Source organism: Amborella trichopoda, chromosome 3 (assembly GCF_054954075.1).
Source record: "Amborella trichopoda isolate Santa Cruz 75 chromosome 3, AtrichopodaSantaCruz75HAP2 v2.0, whole genome shotgun sequence".
Taxonomy (NCBI): Eukaryota; Viridiplantae; Streptophyta; class Magnoliopsida; order Amborellales; family Amborellaceae; genus Amborella; species Amborella trichopoda.
Window position 1 is genome coordinate 8,742,005 of NC_142338.1, and position 18,721 is coordinate 8,760,725.

Here is an 18,721-nt window from a genome sequence, read left to right on the forward strand (position 1 = left end):
CTAGCTTTTATGCGGCCCATAAGTAGAAATTTGGGCCTCTTAATAAATCTATTTTTGAGATGGATTTTAATATTTAATTTTAAGGACATGTAATCTCTAACATGGAGATCATGAATATGAAAAAATAATTAAATTTAAAAAACTAAAAATAATAATTTTAGTAAGAAAACATTCAGACCGTTAATTTTCATTATTTTTAGATGGAACACTTACTTGCATCCATCGTTCAGATGGATGCTTTACATTTTTTGGACCGCATAGATAGGAATACAGTCCAGCCCGCATGAAACAGTTTTCCTAAAGAAAAGCAAGCTTGAGGAACAAGGAGTTTCGGTATTTTGGCGGCTTAAACCCTCAATGACAAAAACGGGGGGACTGCAAAACCCTAAAATGGTTTTGGAAAAATGTTTCTTTAAATCGTTAAATCTTTTTCCCACGGTAACCCTATTAAAATTTGCATGTCGAGTCACCTTCTGCAACTTTCTACTTATTTAAATGGCTTACTCTCCTCTTTTCTGTGAATTCTGCGATGTCTGATGGCTAACCGTTATTTGTAGCGCAGATAACCATCTTCTTCATTGCAAAAGCTTGAGAGGATAGAGAAAACATCCAGTGCTTTTCAACCTCTTGAGCTGTAGAACATGGCAAAGGCTTGTGCTTTGGGTCTCGCTGCAGTGGCTTCTGCTTCATTGGCCATTGAGAATGTATATGCAGATGGGCCATTTCGTTTTGGTTCATTTTCTTCTGCACCCCAAGCTTCTCCTGAAAGTCCATCCAAAGTTCCTCAAAGTCCCGTTGCTGAAGCCCACAGCGAAGAAACCCGCGTTCGAAATAATTATCCGAGGACTACAGCTGCGGGTTTTGATCCAGAGGCTCTCGAGAGGGGAGCTGCAGCATTGAGAGAGATTGAAAAATCTCGCCTTGCATCTGAGGTTTGAGTTATGGATATGTCTTGTTTTGATTGTCTCTCTATTTGTCTGAATTCAATGGGTTTTGGGATTTTTTGGTTGTATTACTATATTGCATCCCTGTGTCGGAACTATCAGTTTTTTTTCTGTATTCAGTTTTGTCTGAGTTGAAGAGCTTTTGGGGTTTTGAATTGGTATGTTGCATTCCTGAATTTTAAAATTATGTATCTTCATAGGTGCTTGTGATAAATTTCATTCTTTAATAGTTAATTATTCATTTTGATCAATGGTTATTCTTCTCCATTTAATTTTCTTTGCCTTTTTCTGGACGGGTTTTGGTTTTCTTTATCTATCAGAAAAAAAAGGTTCTCTTTTTCTTCTTTGGTAACTGGTAACTAATTTTGTATCTGTGGGTAATTTCTTGGGTTTTCTTTGGTACGTCTGTAGGTGTTGAAGACTGTAAAGAAACAGGAAGAAACAAGACAGGCCGAACTAGCAACAAAGAAAGCTGAGTTACAAGCACAACAAGCTCAACATGAAACTGTAATTGAAGTTCTCTTATGCGCCACATAAAATTCGATTTATTTATTTTGTATTTTTGAATGTGACTTGAATTCTAAACTAGGCTGAAACTTTTGATATCCTTTATTTGCAAACTAAGGAAGCCCGATTGGGTATCTTATTGATAACTATGTATCATGAGAACTACAGTTAGTTGCTTTGGGTTGTCATCAACTTGGTCAATTGATTGGGGATACATTCTCAAATGGGCACATTTGCAACTTTTTTCTCACAAATGTGGCTGTTACGCATGAATCACTAATCTCATTGGAAGTCATTGAAGTGATCCCAAGTGTGCATGTGACAACTGGACATGCTAGGTCCTGTGTAGTATATGGTTCTTTCTGTACATATCTCTGGTTCGAATTTTCCATTATTTTGGCAGGGTTCTTTTTATACCTTAAATTTGTAAGCTTAGATTGTAGAATTGGAATATGGGTAATTTTTTTATCTTCCTATAATCAATTCTTCTAATTTTACTCAGTTGGTAAATGATAAATTGCGAATCCTTTTTATATATGATTTTGAAAAGAAGGTTGCTTATGGTTTCACTTATGATTCATGTATTTCATCAAATGACACTTAAGGGATTGGTGTTTTTCGGCCATAATATCTGGCTCACTTGGGATTAATTTCATTTTTCTTGCGTGAAATGGCTTTGATTTGACAGGAGAGACAACGTGTAATCTATGAGGAACAAAAAAAACTAATCCAGCAACAGGCACAGACAAAAGCCCAAATGGCTCAATACGAGGATGAGCTGGCCAGGAAGCGAATGAAGGCATGCTCTTGAATTCACACCCCCCCCTCCCCACCCCCGCTAGAAGCCTCTTGTCATTTTCAGGGCATGTTCTTTGTTTATTTAAACCATGGTTTTCTCCTTACTACACAGAAATTTTGTCCAACAAAAGGATTACCTACCGTATATTTCACTAACTAGAAAAGAAAATTGAACTCAACTATAGCTTTTTAATTTATCCAGAAAATAAAAACCCTTACCCATGGTCTTTTGATAGGCTGAACATGACAGTCAAAGAGCAAGGAACGAAGAGCTTGTAAAGATGCAGGAGGAGAGTGCAATAAGGCTTGAACGAGCTCGCCGTGCAACCGAAGAAGAGATTAATGCACAACGACTCAAAACAGAGAAAGAACGTGCAGCGATAGAACGTGAGACAATAAGGGTTAAGGCCTTTGCAGAAGCAGAAGGGAGAGCTCATGAAGCAAAACTAGCAGAAGATGTAAATAAAAGGATGCTTGTTGAACGAGCAGCTGCTGAGAGAGAAAAATGGGTTGCGGCTATAAACACAACTTTTGAACATATAGGAGGTGCAAAAATTTAGCAAAAATTTAATGTTTCTTAAAACTCAACTTCATAGCATTGATAATACATGTGTACCAGCTGATTTCATTGCATTCTTTGATCTGCTTATGTTAGAACTATAAACAACTTTTCAGGGTTTCATATTACACATTCTTTGATCTGCTTATGTTAGAACTATAAACAACTATTCAGAGTTTCATATTTTAAATTTTGTGGAAGATATTTTGGTTTCTCTCTCTTGTTTATAAATATATGCTGATCTTTTATACATTATTTTTACTGCCTAAATTGTTTTAAGCCTTTTGTGTGTCATATTTATATTGTTATTTGAAAAGTGGATTATGATTTTGTTATACATTAACATGTTGATTCAAGTTGAAACCTGTACCTCAACATCATGTGACCAGTAGTTTACTGTATTAAAATCATAGATTAGTAGAATCCTCATGGTAATACATTTTATACTTGTTATCCCACTGTAAAGTTATGTTGGGAGTTTTTAATGCTAGTGAATAATGGGATATTTGCACAGAGTTGATTTTGACATTTAGATCCAGCTTTGACCTAAGTCATTTTGGGAAATCTTTAAAATATTTAATTAATTATTTCTTTTACATTCCCTTTTTTTCTTTGAAAGTTTTAAGACTTGCACTATCAACTTCGCTTGATTCTCACATATTGAATCTCTGACATTATTCTAATGCAGAAGAGAAATACTTTTACCCATCCCCAAGAAAATTGTTTTGATAAGGAATGACATATCAAGATTGAATTTGTTGTTTATTTGATGAGGAGTTTTTATACATTTGGTCATGACTTTGGATAGAGCTCAAAGTAGCCAAGTGAATTTTAGGTGGTTCACTAGCCAAAGGAAAAAAAAAGTTTGACTCATGGTTATTAAGATCGGACTGGCCATTGAACTGGTAAGGGATTAGGTCTAATCAAAACCAGTTCGACCGCTGGTAGAATCTGTTGGACCAGATTTAAAAAAAGAAAAAGAAAAATAAGAATCATAGTTTAAAAATATTTTAAACTATTAATATATCAGGAACAAATTTTCAGCTTTGTTTAGTAGTTGAATTGGTCAATTCCAAACAATCCGAATGGCCGAAACCAGTCAAATATCATTTTTTGACGGTTTTTGTACTAAAACTAGATCTTTGCTTTAGACCGGCATTAGTCGGCAGTCCAATTGGTTAAACTGGGTGGTCCATGTCTTCTCTTGATAACTATGGTTTGACTTACCTCATTTGCTTTCTTTATTTACTCACATTGTTTGCCCCTTAAATGAATCAATGTAAAATGAACAATGAATAGAGAAGACAACGTTAGATTTATGGGACCATCAATGAACACTAGGGAGCATATTGTCTCTTTGTCTTGGGATTGATACACATATACCACTTTTGAGTTGGAGGATAGCCAAGAAAAATGATCTTTTCACATGTGACATTGACTTGGTCCATTTGGTCATTGTCATGGCCATGGCATGTACACTTCGTGGATAAAACAAAAATGTTTTGGACTATAGAGTCATGGTTGAAGATCAAGGTGCAGATTGATTGGAAGTAAGCCTTGTCAGCTGGTGACTTCTTTGTATTCCGGCAAATATTGGCAGCTGCTAGGAACTGTGATGTACTCTGTGGAAATGATATCTTCTCTTAAAGATAATAGGATTATCCATGGAACTCCATTATCTTGGATCCCTCTGCAAAATGAAATTGTTGGAAGGTAAGTCTGGCATATTCTAGAGATTTCCTTTTCATTTATTATTGGAATGGAGGGACATAATTTCTAGAGTTCTCTTAGTCACTAGGCATCACCTTGACACTTTACCATATCATATGTTTGTGTTTGCCTATGTATTTATTACTAATTCTCATTATTGGATAATAGAAAATAACTTTTATTATGTGGTTAAAATGGGTTTTGATAAACTAATTCTTTTCTTACTTCTTAACATATAAACTCCTGGTCATGTTTCTTTAGAGAAATAAGCTCCTGTCCTTATTATAAAACTATACTAAAAAATGTAGTTTCTGGAGCTCATTTCCTCTGATTTATGCATAATGTAGTTATTATGATAGGGACATATTTATGTAATGATTATGATACTGAGCAATGGCAATTCAGTTCTTGTGATTAAATTTCTAAGTATAGCCATTGTACTTATATTCCTTCTTTTTCTCCTTTGGGCCTTAGATGCTAGCATATGGATGTGTATTCTGCTTCTGAGGGTCCTTGTTATCACTTTCTTTGCCTATTATAATAGAGATCGTAATTAGGTTGTCATGCATATTATAAGATCACTATTTTAACTAAATTGATCAATTTTGATTTCCGAAGTGAGGTTTCAGTTTTGTAAAAAAATTCCTTGTAACTAAACTGACAAATGTTTGACACATTTGGGACTTCTGGTCTCTTTAGGCGGCTTGCGGGCTATTTTAACAGATCAGAACAAGCTTGTTGTAGCTGTAGGGGGGGTGACAGCTCTTGCAGCAGGGATTTACACCACAAGGTATGCTTTTTCTTTTCTTTTTTCTTTGTCAAATAACTGGCAAAAGACAAGTTATATTTTGTTTGTTACAAATTGGAAAATTATGCTTGGATTCTTGTAAAAAGATTTTGTTCTATCTTATTAGAAATTTGAATGGTACGTACTTTTATGTTACAGAGAGGGTGCTCGTGTTATTTGGGCTTATGTTGATAGAATATTAGGGCAACCATCTCTAATCAGGGAGTCATCGAGAGGGAGATACCCTTGGTCAGGTTTGCTCTCGCGTTCCATGAGCTCACTATCAAGGTCCAACAGAAATAGTGATTTGACAAAAGCTGCCAACGGTTTTGGAGATGTGATTCTTAATCCTTCTCTACATAAGAGGATTGAACAGCTTGCAAGTGCAACTGCCAATACGAAATCACATCAGGCTCCATTCCGTAATATGCTCTTCTATGGCCCTCCTGGAACTGGAAAGACCATGGCTGCTAGAGAACTAGCTCAGAAATCGGTAGATGTTCAATGGCATAAGATCTAGCATTCCTATCTCTATCATGACTACTGTATAGGCTTAGGCTGTTAGGCTTGCATACTCTCTCTCTCTCTCTCTCGTGCATGCTTGTATAGCTGTTAGAGAACTAGCTGAAATGATCAGCATAAATTGAACAAAAACTTGTTTATAGAAATTTTTGTAACTTATGGTAGTTCAACTTTATAATTTCTAACTTTACATGATTTAAGCACAGACTTTTTAATAAGAGTTGCTGTAACATAGGGAAGCCCAACTATTTCAAGGCTTACTTTATGTATTCCTGTGCTCTCTCTCTCCCCCCCCCCCCCCGTCCCCAAAAAAAGGCATAAACTAAAGCACAAACTTGTTTAGTAGACATTGTTGTAAAATACAGGAGCCCAACTATTTCATGTCTTTATATAAAGGAAAAAGGTTATATAAGGGCGAGGCCCTAAACAATTAAATTAAGGCACACCTAAAAAATCCACTAGAAAATGTTATTTCGATGTCCATAAATCCTCAAATCAATCATCTCGGCCTCAAGATGCATAGACATGAGTAAAAAAGGATTTGAAGTCTTGGAAAAAGTCCATCTTGTATTTCTTGACCGTCAATTTTCAAGTTTTTTCAAGTGTTCATAGATCTGTTCGTTCTACACAATTTTTGAAGCTTTAAAATTTATAATTAGATAGGAAAATAACGTTTCAAGCCATCACAAAGATTTCCATTACTGAAAAACATATTCCAAATACTATTTAAAGGTGCGCCTTACATTGATTGTTTGGGGTCTCAGCCCTATACAAACAGCACCCTTTATATAAGGGTGTGGTTTTTATAGAGCCGAGCCTCTAAACAATCAAATTAGAGCCCACCTTCAAATAGTGTCGACAAATGTGGTTTCAATATTGGAAATATTTGTGATACTTTAAAATATATTTTCATCTTTAGTTATAAAATTTAAAGGTTTAAAAATAGTGTAGATCTAGCAGATCTATGAAAATTTGAAAATCTTGAAAATGGACGTTCCAAAAATGCATTACAAGATGCACTATTTCCAAAACTTGAAATCCATTGTTTTTTCTCATGTCCATGCATCTTGATGCCGAGATGATCAATTTGAGGACATTTAGGCATCAAAACAACCTCTTCTTGTGAAATTTCTGAGGGAGGCTCTAATTTGATTATTTAGAGCTTAGGCTCTATATAAACTTTTTCCTTATATAAATGAAGCACAAGCTTGTTTACTTGTAACATATGGAAGTCCAGTTATTTCAGGGTTGATATTCGTGTGCTATCTCTCTCTCTCTCTCTCTCTCATTCAAAGGGACGAACACACAGAGACACTCATATTCACGCAGAGACAAATGCACACACACACGCACGCGCACATACACTGCATGCTGAAATTATTTGCTTCTGCAGGGGCTGGATTACGCATTGATGACTGGTGGGGATGTCGCACCATTAGGTTCACAGGCTGTCACTAAGATACATCAGTTGTTTGATTGGGCAAAGAAGTCTAACAGGGGCTTGTTACTCTTTATTGATGAAGCAGATGCTTTTTTATGCGAGTAAGCACCATTACACCCGTTCAATGGTTCACATATATATAATGTTACTTTCTTAGTAATTTAGGTGCTGATTTTCTTGTGGCTTGGCCAGCATGATGGTTGTCCTTGCTTTTGGAGTTAATGATTATCTGATGAAGCTAAAATATCTGCATCTACATACATAGCCTTGATGCCCAGACACTGCTGTGATTATGGCTGTCATCAACTTTTTCCTTGTGTTTTTACACGCTTTAAGTGTTAGGTGTTAAATTAGAGGTGGAGGAAAGGAGGTGGGATGTTCCTTTTTTTTGTTGGATAGTTCAGCAGTAGTTTTCAAATTATTGATGTAGTGTTGCAACCTTCAAATCTTAATCAGTCAAGCCCATGCCAAAATCTTGAGGAGGGAATTTCATGTACTTCGATGATTTAATCCTTTTGTCTTTGTCTTTTGCTCAATGAAATAAATACTGTTATCAAAGCATATGGCAAGAAGTCCATAACTGATCTATATAATGTAGGACCCATTGTATATCTGTGTTAATATAAGACCCACTATATAAAGTTAATATGTGTTATATGTTAAGCGAGGTGGCCCCTTTTCTTCTTGCAACTCATGTCCTTTTTGTTCCCGATTTTGTCCTCTTGGTTCTTAAAATTTTATCTATTTTTGCTCTTCTGCCTATTTATTAGTTTCTTACGCACGTCTTAATGTATTCATTTCTAACTCATGTTGGGACTCTATATATTGGATTCTAGCAGATGTTGGGTATTTGTTTGATTAAGCCCTACGATGTTTCATATATCTTATATGATAATATTAGATTTTTTGTTTGATGCCTATCTCTTCCATTCTCCTCACATGCGCACTCTCTCTATATACCTCTTCCTTTATAAACCTCTCTCAAACTAGTAACATTCGAAAAGAATCCCAAATCCAATTCAGGTATATCTTATAAAGTAGAAACATTCCAATAAAAATTTCAAATCTGATTTAAGTATGGGTACAGTTTACAAGGCAGTAACATTACTTCTGTATCTTATAAAATAGAACTTTCCAATAAAAAATTCAAATCTGATTTTAGTATGGGTGCAGTTTATGAGGCAGTAGAAGTAAGGTTGCAGTGGCTGTCTTAAAAGATGTGCTACATCTACCTTGTCCAACTAAAATGGTGGGCGTAGAACACCACAACCGATTATATAAAATTTTTCCTTTAGTATATTTTATAGAACTAGAAGATCTATTTGTCAAAAGAAGTTTTTGAACTTTTTAGTACCATCGAACTCTTGTAAAGAGATAAGGGAAAGATGAACATTGGGTTTATCCTTTTTATGCCTATCTCTTCCTTTCTCTCTATTGAGGTGCTCACTCTATATTTTATCCTTTATAAACCTATCTCCCAAAATAAAAACATGAAAAAAAAAAGATGGATAATTAATCAAGAAACAAAAATTAAAATCCATCCATCATAAATATGTAATAATAGTATAATCAAGAAACAAAAAATTAAAACCCATCCATCATAAATATGTAATAAAAGTATGTTATACGATTATTATTAATATACTGATATGATAAAATGATAATTTTACTTTAATGTCGTATTATTATTATTTTAAATATTAATAGAAGAGAAAAGTTTATATAGAGCCGAGGCTCTAAACAATCAAATTTGAGCCTACCTCAAAAATTTCACTAGAAGAGGTTGTTTTGATACCCAAATATCTTCAAATTGATCATCTCGACTACAAGAAGCATGGACATGAGAAAAAAATGGATTTCAAGTTTTGGAAATAGTGTATTTTGTAACGCATTTTTGGACCGTCAATTTTTAAGATTTTCAAGTTTTCATAGATATGTCGATCTACATAATTTTTGAAGCTTTAAACTTTATAAGTAAATATAAAAAAATATTTTAAGGCCATCACAAAGATTTCCAATATTGAAACCATATTTCTCGACACTATTTGAAGGTAGGCTCTAATTTGATTGTTTAGAGCCTAGGCTCTATACAAACCGCACCCTTAATAGAAATCAAACTTATATAATTATAAATATTAGTAGAAATCACTATTTTTACTATAATTTTGGAGTAATTATAGTTAATACAAATACTCAGTTATCATTGTATTAATGTAATGATAATTGCATTTAGTATAATAATTATATCTTGTTATTGATTATTTATTAGAATTATAATTGACATCAATGTTCTTAGAATCGTCTCGGTTAGGAATTCGGCCATTGGCTCAAGGCGAGCTACTCAAATGACTTAGAATAGACTCGCTCGAGTAATGTACACCAAGGAAAAATGTAAAAAAAAACAAACAAAAGGTACAAAATTGTTAAAAATAAATTAACAAAAATTAAAAGAAGTAATAGAAATTTTAAAAGACTATAGAAGATGAAAAAAATATAAAAGATGGAGTATGGGAAATTTGATTTATACAATGAATATTTCAAAACAACCAAAAAAATAAAAAATAAAAAACTGGATTGCGATAAGAAAGCTCCCACATCATCTTAAAACCCAGCAAAGTTACATCTACAGAGGTATTTTATTAATATTGCAGGGGTATTTTTGTTGTTTTATTCTTTGATAGTAATTTTTAATATTTTATTTAGATGCGAGTTGATTAGGTGTACACACACGCCGAGTTTCAAGTCAATCTGATTTGTAGAAAGATTGTTAAAAATTTAGACACTATCAGGCAACCATGACATATGATAGACTTTGAGTGGAGATAAGCCATGAGCGAAATTGAATAGTGATAAGCCACGAGCGAAATACGTATAAATTCGCATACGAGTGTTTGTAAGTTTTCTCTTATATATATATATATATATATAGAAAGGGGCCGTCACTTGGTGTGAAGGTAAAAGCCTCGGGTAGCCAGTACAAGAGCGTGGGTTTGACTCCTAAGAGTGACCGCTTTGTGCATAAACCAAAGGTTAGGACCGTTTCCAGCCCACCCCTCCCGGGACCCTGCTTAGGTGAGACCAACACCGGGTTACAACCCTTTATCTATATATATATATATATAGGTGAATTGCTACAGTGTTTTGCACTGCCACGTACATGCTATGTTCGTGGCAGTTGATTGAACGGAGCTGCAACGGACGACATGTAGTCCATGGAGGTTATGGGTGTTTTTTGACTGCTACATACTTGCTATGTCTGTGACGGTTTTACCGCCACGGACATGCTAGGTCCGTGGCGGTCTTCAATCCTTGTGCCGAGCCTATGAGGGAAAACACTGTTTATTTTCGTTTATAAGCGTTGCGTAGTGGCTTCCTATATATATATATATAATATAATTGAATATTTTTAATATTATATTTATTGCAATTTGTATAAATTAACGACCAATATTCTCAAATAGTATTATAATATTATAATAAATATTGAAGTATTTACAAAGTCAATTAGAAGCATAACTATATTATATGCATATATTATACTCAATTCAAGTATATCTTATAAAACTAAAGATAACTATTTATAAAAAAAATGATGTGAGGCCTTCTCTTATAAAGGGATAAGGGAAAAGGTAAATATTAATTATTTTACATTATGGGAGGTGGAGATGCCTGTTCATATGAATTAGGATATTTTGGGGCCCCCAAACCTCGTATCTTGGTTAATTGGATTTTCCAGAGTTTAGTATCCCTATATTGAAAATATGATATATAGTGAGTTTTGTAAACTTTCCTTAGAAATATGATATATGATCTCTAGGGACAATTTAACATGCTCAATATCGCCGAAATTTAATATAGCTCCTTTCTAAACTCTACATGGAGGACAATATAATACTCTTTAGTATCTCCAATGCCATTGATAGTATGTAACCATTTGCTGCTCCACATGTTGAGTTGGTAGATGATGAACCCATAAAGTATATGATAAGCATTGGGTTTCTTAATGATGCCTATCTCTTCTTCCTTTCTTTCCCAGATCTTGTATCTCACAGACACACACGCACACAAGGTGCCTGACAGTTTGTAGAGAGGAAACTATCAACGATTGTTTAAGGAGAGAACTTATCCTTCTCATAATTCTTACGAGAAGAATCTATGAAAATAGTTGGAAATTGGAGTGAATATGTATTTGTGTATTTGGTAGAGGGAAAAAGTAAACATGTATACTCTTAAGTTGTTTCTAATTGAAATTTTCACTTCCATGCATTTTTTTTCTTCAGTATTACTATTTGCCTCTCTAACTTTTCCTTAAATTTCATGATCTTTTTTACTGGATGGTAATCTTTAAGCTTCCACCTAAGAAGCTTTAGTTTTGTGATTACAACTGCTTTCTCTTGTTATTTTAAATTCTTAAATAGAATTTGTTAAAATTTGTGTCTATTTTTTCATCATCATCATATCATCATCATCAAAGCCTTTTTCCAACAATATAAGTTGGCTCCACGAATGTGGTCCGCTAATGTGTAGTCTTCATAGATAAAAACTTAATAATGTACATTCTCCTGGTGGCTTTTAAAATGGGTCAAATTCTCAAGAATTCTTTATATTATACTCATTTTAAATAAATTCATCATATATTTCTTCAAAGATTTGTTAAGAATACATTTTCATATTTATCTTTCATATCTGAATTAACTTGTTTTATTTATGTTGGATATTTGGAATGTTTGATACGTGTGTTTCTTCCACTCTTTGGCTGTGAATTGATATTGATGTTGGCTATAGTGTACTCACAATCCATTGTGGCCCTCACCAATCATCATGTTAGTGATACCCACTATAACAGGATATGAACCCAATGGTGGGCAGCACTATCATGGTGGCCTGATTGGTCTATGCTTTTCTCTATTCCACGAGCGTAATCCTAAAACTAGATGAAAACTTCAGAACACCCCTAATTCTCTTTTATGTCTTTTGTGTAAAATTTTTATTCTTGCATGGCTAATTCGTTCTATGAGTACTAAGTGAACATCTTAAGGTGTTGTATGATCCAGTTATTTTTCATGGCTTTAATTCGGGTCCAAATGTGCAGGCGCAATAAGATCCATATGAGCGAAGCACAGCGCAGTGCTCTCAATGCGCTATTGTTTCGCACTGGGGACCAGTCCAAGGATATCGTCCTTGCCCTTGCCACAAACCGACCTGGTGATCTTGACTCTGCTGTAGCTGACCGAATAGACGAGGTCCTGGAGTTTCCATTGCCTGGAGAAGAAGAGCGTTTCAAACTCCTCAAACTCTATCTTGACAAATATATCGTTAAGGCTGGTGAAAAGAAGCGAAAGTGGTGGCTACCTTTTTTTAGAAGGAAACAACAGAAGATTAAGATACAGGGTTTAACAGATGAAGTTATTTGTGAGGCAGCTGCCAAAACAGAAGGCTTTTCAGGTAGGGAGATTGCAAAGCTCTTGGCAAGCATACAAGCTGCAGTATACGGAAGTAAAGAGTGCGTGCTTGATGCGTCCCTTTTTAGGGAGGTGGTGGATTACAAAGTTGCAGAGCATCAACAAAGGAAGAAGCTTGCATCTGAAGGGGGAGCTGTTTAGTTTTATTGTCCTATTGCTTTCTCATTTTCCTGATAGACCCATAAAAGAATAAATGAACATATGTGCCTCTCTTTTTGGTTTGGTAAATGGAGGCAAATGAGGCTTTGAACAAACGGTCCGGATCACCCATCATAAATGATTAAGATACAGATGGTCCAGATCCAATTTTGTACTTGTCAGGGGTAGTTTTGGACCTCTTGATCTGCATGTGTTGCTGATCATATTTATTCCGTCTCGGTTGTATTGCCATTGAGTTATGGCTTGTATTCAGCAGGTGAGTATCTGCTTTTGCGTTTCTTTTGTTAATTTTTTGTCCTCCATGAGAGGAGCCTTGTCATATTTCAAGAATTTTAAGATGATTATAGCTGAGATTCATATATTTTCCGTCAAGAGAAAATGAAAAGAAGTGAATCAATTTCTATTGCACTGTTACTGGGTTATGCTTGCCCTTCCAGCTGCTACCTGCTTCCCTTTTTATCGATAACATTTATTTTCTTCATGTTTGCATCTTTTAACATAGAGATCCGGTGTTTACTTTGATATTTCAATTTATTGACGATCAAGGGGCTTGAGCTGCTATAGAGTTTAGAACATGTATTCGCTTAGTGGATAATTTGTGTTTACTGTGTGTGGGAATTCTGTAATTATTATTATTATTATTTTGACAAAAGTGTAGGAACTCTGTATTTGTATTGCAAATGTTTGAAGGCGAAATTCTTCAAAAAAATAATAATAAAAGTTTAAAGGTGATTTTTTGAAGGGATTCCTGAACTTCTTATCCAATGGTATCAGAGCTGCTCGTAAATTGTAATGGATTTATATGGTTTGACTTATCAATTTTGTTGGACTCGAGCTTCCAATCCAATTGCATTTGAATTGTTTCTCCAAAACCTCAGAACATATGATAAACTGAATAGTTTAAATTGAGTTTCCTTGAAAGGATGAAGTTTTCCTTGCTCAGGATGAATCAAAACCGAATAGAACACATATACCATCAAACCAACACATAATTATTGGAGAAATTTCACAAATACTGTAAGAGAATGCCTTTTTAATGCTCTAATGAATAGAAAGTATGCAACAAATTGCAATCAATCTTAGCAGTCAGATGTAAAATTGAGCAACTAAGTGTGTCATTTTTTATGCATAATGTTTGAGAAAATATTTTTAGAACTAAGTGCTAAGAAATGGTGCAACCCTAACTATTCAATATCGCGTTTGATGGCTAAGGGAGATTGGTAAATTTCATGTTGCATTCAATCTTGAAATAATTTTGGCTTCCTAGAGTACCACTGTTTGTAGTTGCATCTAGCTTATCCCATAGCAAGTCATTGATTAAAACACAACTCTTTCAAAAAACCTCTTGAGTTTGGAAAATATGTTGAAAATTCCAAGTTTTTTTAAAGATCTTCAGATAATAGCATTTTTCGGTGGAACCAATATAAATGCACAACTTATCACTTTTTTAAAAAGAAAACTTTTTGAAAGAACTTATTCCTTGTTTTAATATCATCGTTTTTGGATTTTTATTTTTTTTTTGAAATTTCTCTTGACTTGAGATCTATGAATTTTTAATTTGGGTAAGCGTACTGGAAGTTGGATAAAATTAAGAATCTTTAAACCCAAAAATTCTATAAAAAATTTCATCATTGTATCCACATTTTCCTAAAAAAAATACAAAATTATCAATATTCTAAAGAAAATATGTTCTACCAAAACAACCGCATTTCCTAAAAAAATTGTAAAGCTAGAGTAGTCCAACGATTATTTTTGTTATTTAAAGAACAATATCATTTCAAAGAGGAACAGTGAGTTGCTTAATCCTAATTAGATATTTAGGTAGTGGGGATTTGACTGTGAGATTTGAATACTTATGTTTTCTTGCTAACGTCCTCAACCTAGTGAAAAACTCAAAAGTAAAAATAACTGGTGGAATGAATGTGCATTGTCTAATGCACTAAGCATTAAATGTTTTTAGAAATTCATCTAAATTTAATTAAGTGAACTAAATATTGAAATGAAAATTATAGAACTCGGCACAAATTTAAATACAAAAATTATGAAACAAGTATAGAGTAGGCATTGATAGTTGAGAACTTGGTTACACATTTTAGATTTAGAAAGATGCAAGCATTCTTAATGCCATAGACTTATATAGACAAATGGAAGACATATAGAAACAAGAGAAAAAATGACAGTTATTTCAAGAAAAAAAAACTCACATCATCAATGAGATTTGAGGTATCAATATTTATTCTCACTTTTTTCGTTATATAATCTTATACTCATCTGATGTTAATTGTACAAGACCAATAAGCAGAGATTTAGCCAGAAAACCTTCAAGCCACACATGAGAGAGAGAGAGAGAGAGAGAGAGAGAGGGAGAGAGAGAGAGATGAGGATATAATGAAGAAAGACGTTTGTGTAGACGATGACGTGTGGAGGAATTCCAGTAATTAAAATAATAGAAGATTGTGCAAAAATTGTTGTATAATTCTTCAATCTATGGTGATGGGATCGATTTTTCCTCAACTAAAGCTGATTAAAGAACTGGATTAATTGTCTCAAAAGGTACGAATATTGAAAGATAAGCCAAATTCTAAGTTCTTTCTTGAATATTATGTTTGAACTTTAAGGGCAATTTATCAAAATACACCTAATCCCCTATAATTTAATATTTTACCCTTTTCGAACTACTCCAAAAAAGTAAAATGTTAAGTAGTGAATCCCTCATGTGTATTTTGATGAACTTCATTCTTAAGCCGTTTCAATGGAGGTTTAAGGAGGGGGCTTATGACTTTTTAGAATTGGATTGAGCATCATGCTCAATTTTTCTAAGGTTAAGTCCGGAAACGTTTAGTTAAGAAGTGAGAAATTGCCGATTATAATGGTGCAATGTTGAAGACTTATAGCGGTCCTAATGGGTTTGTGACATCTAATGAAGCTGAGTTGTAGTTGCAAGTGTAGGGCTTAATGTCGGACAATATTCAAGGTGAGGTTATAATAGAAGGTGACTCGATGAATGTCACTAATTGGTGCATGGAGGTGCCATGGTCTCTTAGATGGCTGTGGGAAGAGGATATTGCTGCAAGAATGAATGTTATATTTGTACATGTTTGTAGAGACAAGAATGAATTCTACTGCTGATATGTTGGGTAAACGTGGTGCAGATAATTAGGTGTTGCTGAAATGTTGTAGATAATGTTGTAATTGTAAAGGAGAGTGATACATGTATATAGAAGTGAGAGTGAAAGGATACTGACATTGTTTTCGGTTTTCATGATATTCCTTCTATTGGCTTATGGTTACATCATTTGTTAACAATTGCCCATATTTAATTTATACCAGTGCTTTGCTGCTGCCAAAGCATTTGTTGAGCGCATTTGTTTTTGTTCCTTTCTTATTTTCTTTTATAAATCTGTATTCATGCCGCTGGATAATGGGTGATTTTGTGTGAATGTAACTGAGGGATAGTGAATACCCCTTCAATAATGCAAGAATATGGCAATGGATCGAAACCCTCAACTTTGAGAAAGAGGGCAAGAGTCCAAACCAAGATATTCACAAGAACCAGGGTCCAAAATCTTCTGATTTGGCATGAGAGAAAATGGCATCTGCAACTTCTATAAAAATGGTACTTTTTAGAGAGAGGAAGATGAAGGGGCTGTTAGGGTTTGGGCGGAGATTTTTACATAGAAGTAAACAAGAGTTTTGCCTCGAAAAAGGGCTTCTTTGAGAGAGGAAGGACGATGAAAAGGTCTTTCAAATGGAAAAAATTACCACCGGCTACCGGCTAGAAAACAAGTTAGCATGTAAAATTATACTTCTATTTTAATTCCTTTTATATATATATATATATACATGGGAAAAGATATTGTCAGCTTGCGGTCCACAGTATTAGCCAACGATCTAGATTGAATCTAAGCCCAATCAATGGTCATGACTTCATTTTGTATTTGAATTTTTATTTTTATATATATAAATTCAAATCGTTTAAAATTTTTAATTTATATTCTTAAAAAAGAGTAGAATTTAATAAAAATATAAAAAAAATTATTCGAAAAATATAAATTGACAAAAATACAATGGTATTTTGTAAGTTAGTGTATTGGAACTTTATTTGTAGAGTGCCTTTGTCTTTTAATAAAAATTTCAGTTTTACATTTTATGTAGATTACAAAAGTAATTCTTGTCTTGTAGTGATATTTACAAAATTACCTTTACTTAATGTTGAAGATATCACATAAAGTAATTTTTTATTATAAAATGAACCACAAAGTTAATAAATCCATCATTCATAATTCATTATATCATTAACCATTATAATTTGAAAGGTTGTGAACTTTAGATTATCCATATCCTATATGGAAGATACTACTGTTAGCATATGAGCCCGACGGCTCAGATTGAATATGGATCGATCTGACGGTCACGTCCTCATTTCATATTTGAATTTTAATTTTAATTTTTTTTTCTACAAATCCAAATCACTTGAAATTTGAGGTATGTGTTCTTCTCATCAAGCCGCACCTAATAAAAATATAAAATAAATAATCCAAAAAAATAAAATTGACCCCAAAATGCCCTCTTTATGGGGGTATTTTGGTCATCATTTTTCATGTAAAATATTTTTTTAATATATTTTTTGAAGATTCACTAATTTTTTATGAACACACGCCTAAAATTTTAAGTGATTTGGATTTGTAGACAAAATATTAAAATTCAAACACTATCAGACATCTGTGATCGTCAGATCGGCCCAGATTCAATCTGAGCCGTTGGGCTCATATCTTCCAGTTAGCCCTTGAGCTAACAGGAAGATTTTCTTCTCTCTTTCTCTCTATCTCTCTATATATATGTATAGGGGAAAAGTTTATATAATTTTTTTGCGTAAGTAAAAGTTTATATAAGGTTGCATCCTTAAAATGTAGAATTACATATGCACCTCAAAAATCTATCGGAAAGGTTATTTTAATGTTGAAAAGCCCTCTATTTGATCATCTTGACATCGAGATATATGAATATAAAAAAAAAAAAGTTTTTGAGTCTCAGAAATGCTGCATCTTGCAACACATTATCTAGACCGTTCATTTTTAAGATTTTCATATATTTATAGATCTCCTTGATTTTAACCATTTTTGGAGTTTAAAATTTTGTAATTAGATATGAAAATAGATTTTAAGATAACCCTAAGAATTTTTTACAACAAAATTATATGTTACGATAAAATTCGGAGGCATGCCTTAATTGGATTGTTTAAAGTTGCAACTTTATAGAAACCGCACCATCTATATATATACATATATATATAAAAGGTTGCATCCTTAAACCATCAAAACAAGGCACACCCTAAAATTTTATCATAACATGTAAATTTTGTATTAAAAATTCTTAAGATGACCTCATAATCTATTTTCATATGTAATTATAAAATTTTAAACTCTAAAAATGACTCAAATCAAGTAAATCTATAAACATATGAAAATTTTGGAGTTATACGGTCTAGATAATGTGTTATAAGATTCACTAATTTTTAAAACTTTAAATCTTTTTCTTTTTTATATCTATAAATCTTGATGTTGAGAAGATCAATTAGAGTTTAACATCATCAAAACTTTTTTATTTCAATGGATTTTTGAAGTGCAATTTAATTCTATAGTTTAATGTTACGACCGTAGAGAGAGAAGGATGTTTCGATACGTGACGAGGAAAACATACACTCCTTTAGTATTAGACATGGTTGCCTGTAAACAAACAAAAAAATCTTAGACATGGTTTCCGATAAGCAAACACACAATTTCACTTAACAAACTATAAAGTTATATATTTCTCCCTATCCATGTTTCCGAT

At 33.5% G+C, this 18,721-nt stretch overlaps 1 protein-coding gene across 1 annotated transcript; it reads left to right on the forward strand.

Annotated features, from left to right (window-relative positions):
* Positions 1–332: 332 nt before the first annotated feature.
* LOC18428898 (uncharacterized) lies at positions 333–13,297 on the forward strand. Its single transcript, XM_006838195.4, has 9 exons — positions 333–438; positions 563–932; positions 1,356–1,451; positions 2,140–2,250; positions 2,486–2,795; positions 5,218–5,308; positions 5,465–5,798; positions 7,221–7,369; positions 12,361–13,297. The coding sequence occupies exons 2-9, from the start codon at positions 642–644 to the stop codon at positions 12,869–12,871; spliced, it is 1,893 nt and encodes a 630-aa protein (XP_006838258.3). The 5' UTR covers positions 333–438; positions 563–641; the 3' UTR covers positions 12,872–13,297.
* The last annotated feature ends 5,424 nt before the right edge of the window (positions 13,298–18,721 follow it).

Excerpts from the sequence above, each read along its gene's own strand:
- LOC18428898 (XM_006838195.4), top strand. The coding sequence starts at position 642 with ATGGCAAAGGCTTGTGCTTTGGGTCTCGCTGCAGTGGCTTCTGCTTCA. Across the intron at positions 2,796-5,217 it reads AACTTTTGAACATATAGGAG|GCGGCTTGCGGGCTATTTTA; the intron begins GTGCAAAAATTT and ends TGGTCTCTTTAG. Across the intron at positions 5,799-7,220 it reads GAGAACTAGCTCAGAAATCG|GGGCTGGATTACGCATTGAT; the intron begins GTAGATGTTCAA and ends TTGCTTCTGCAG.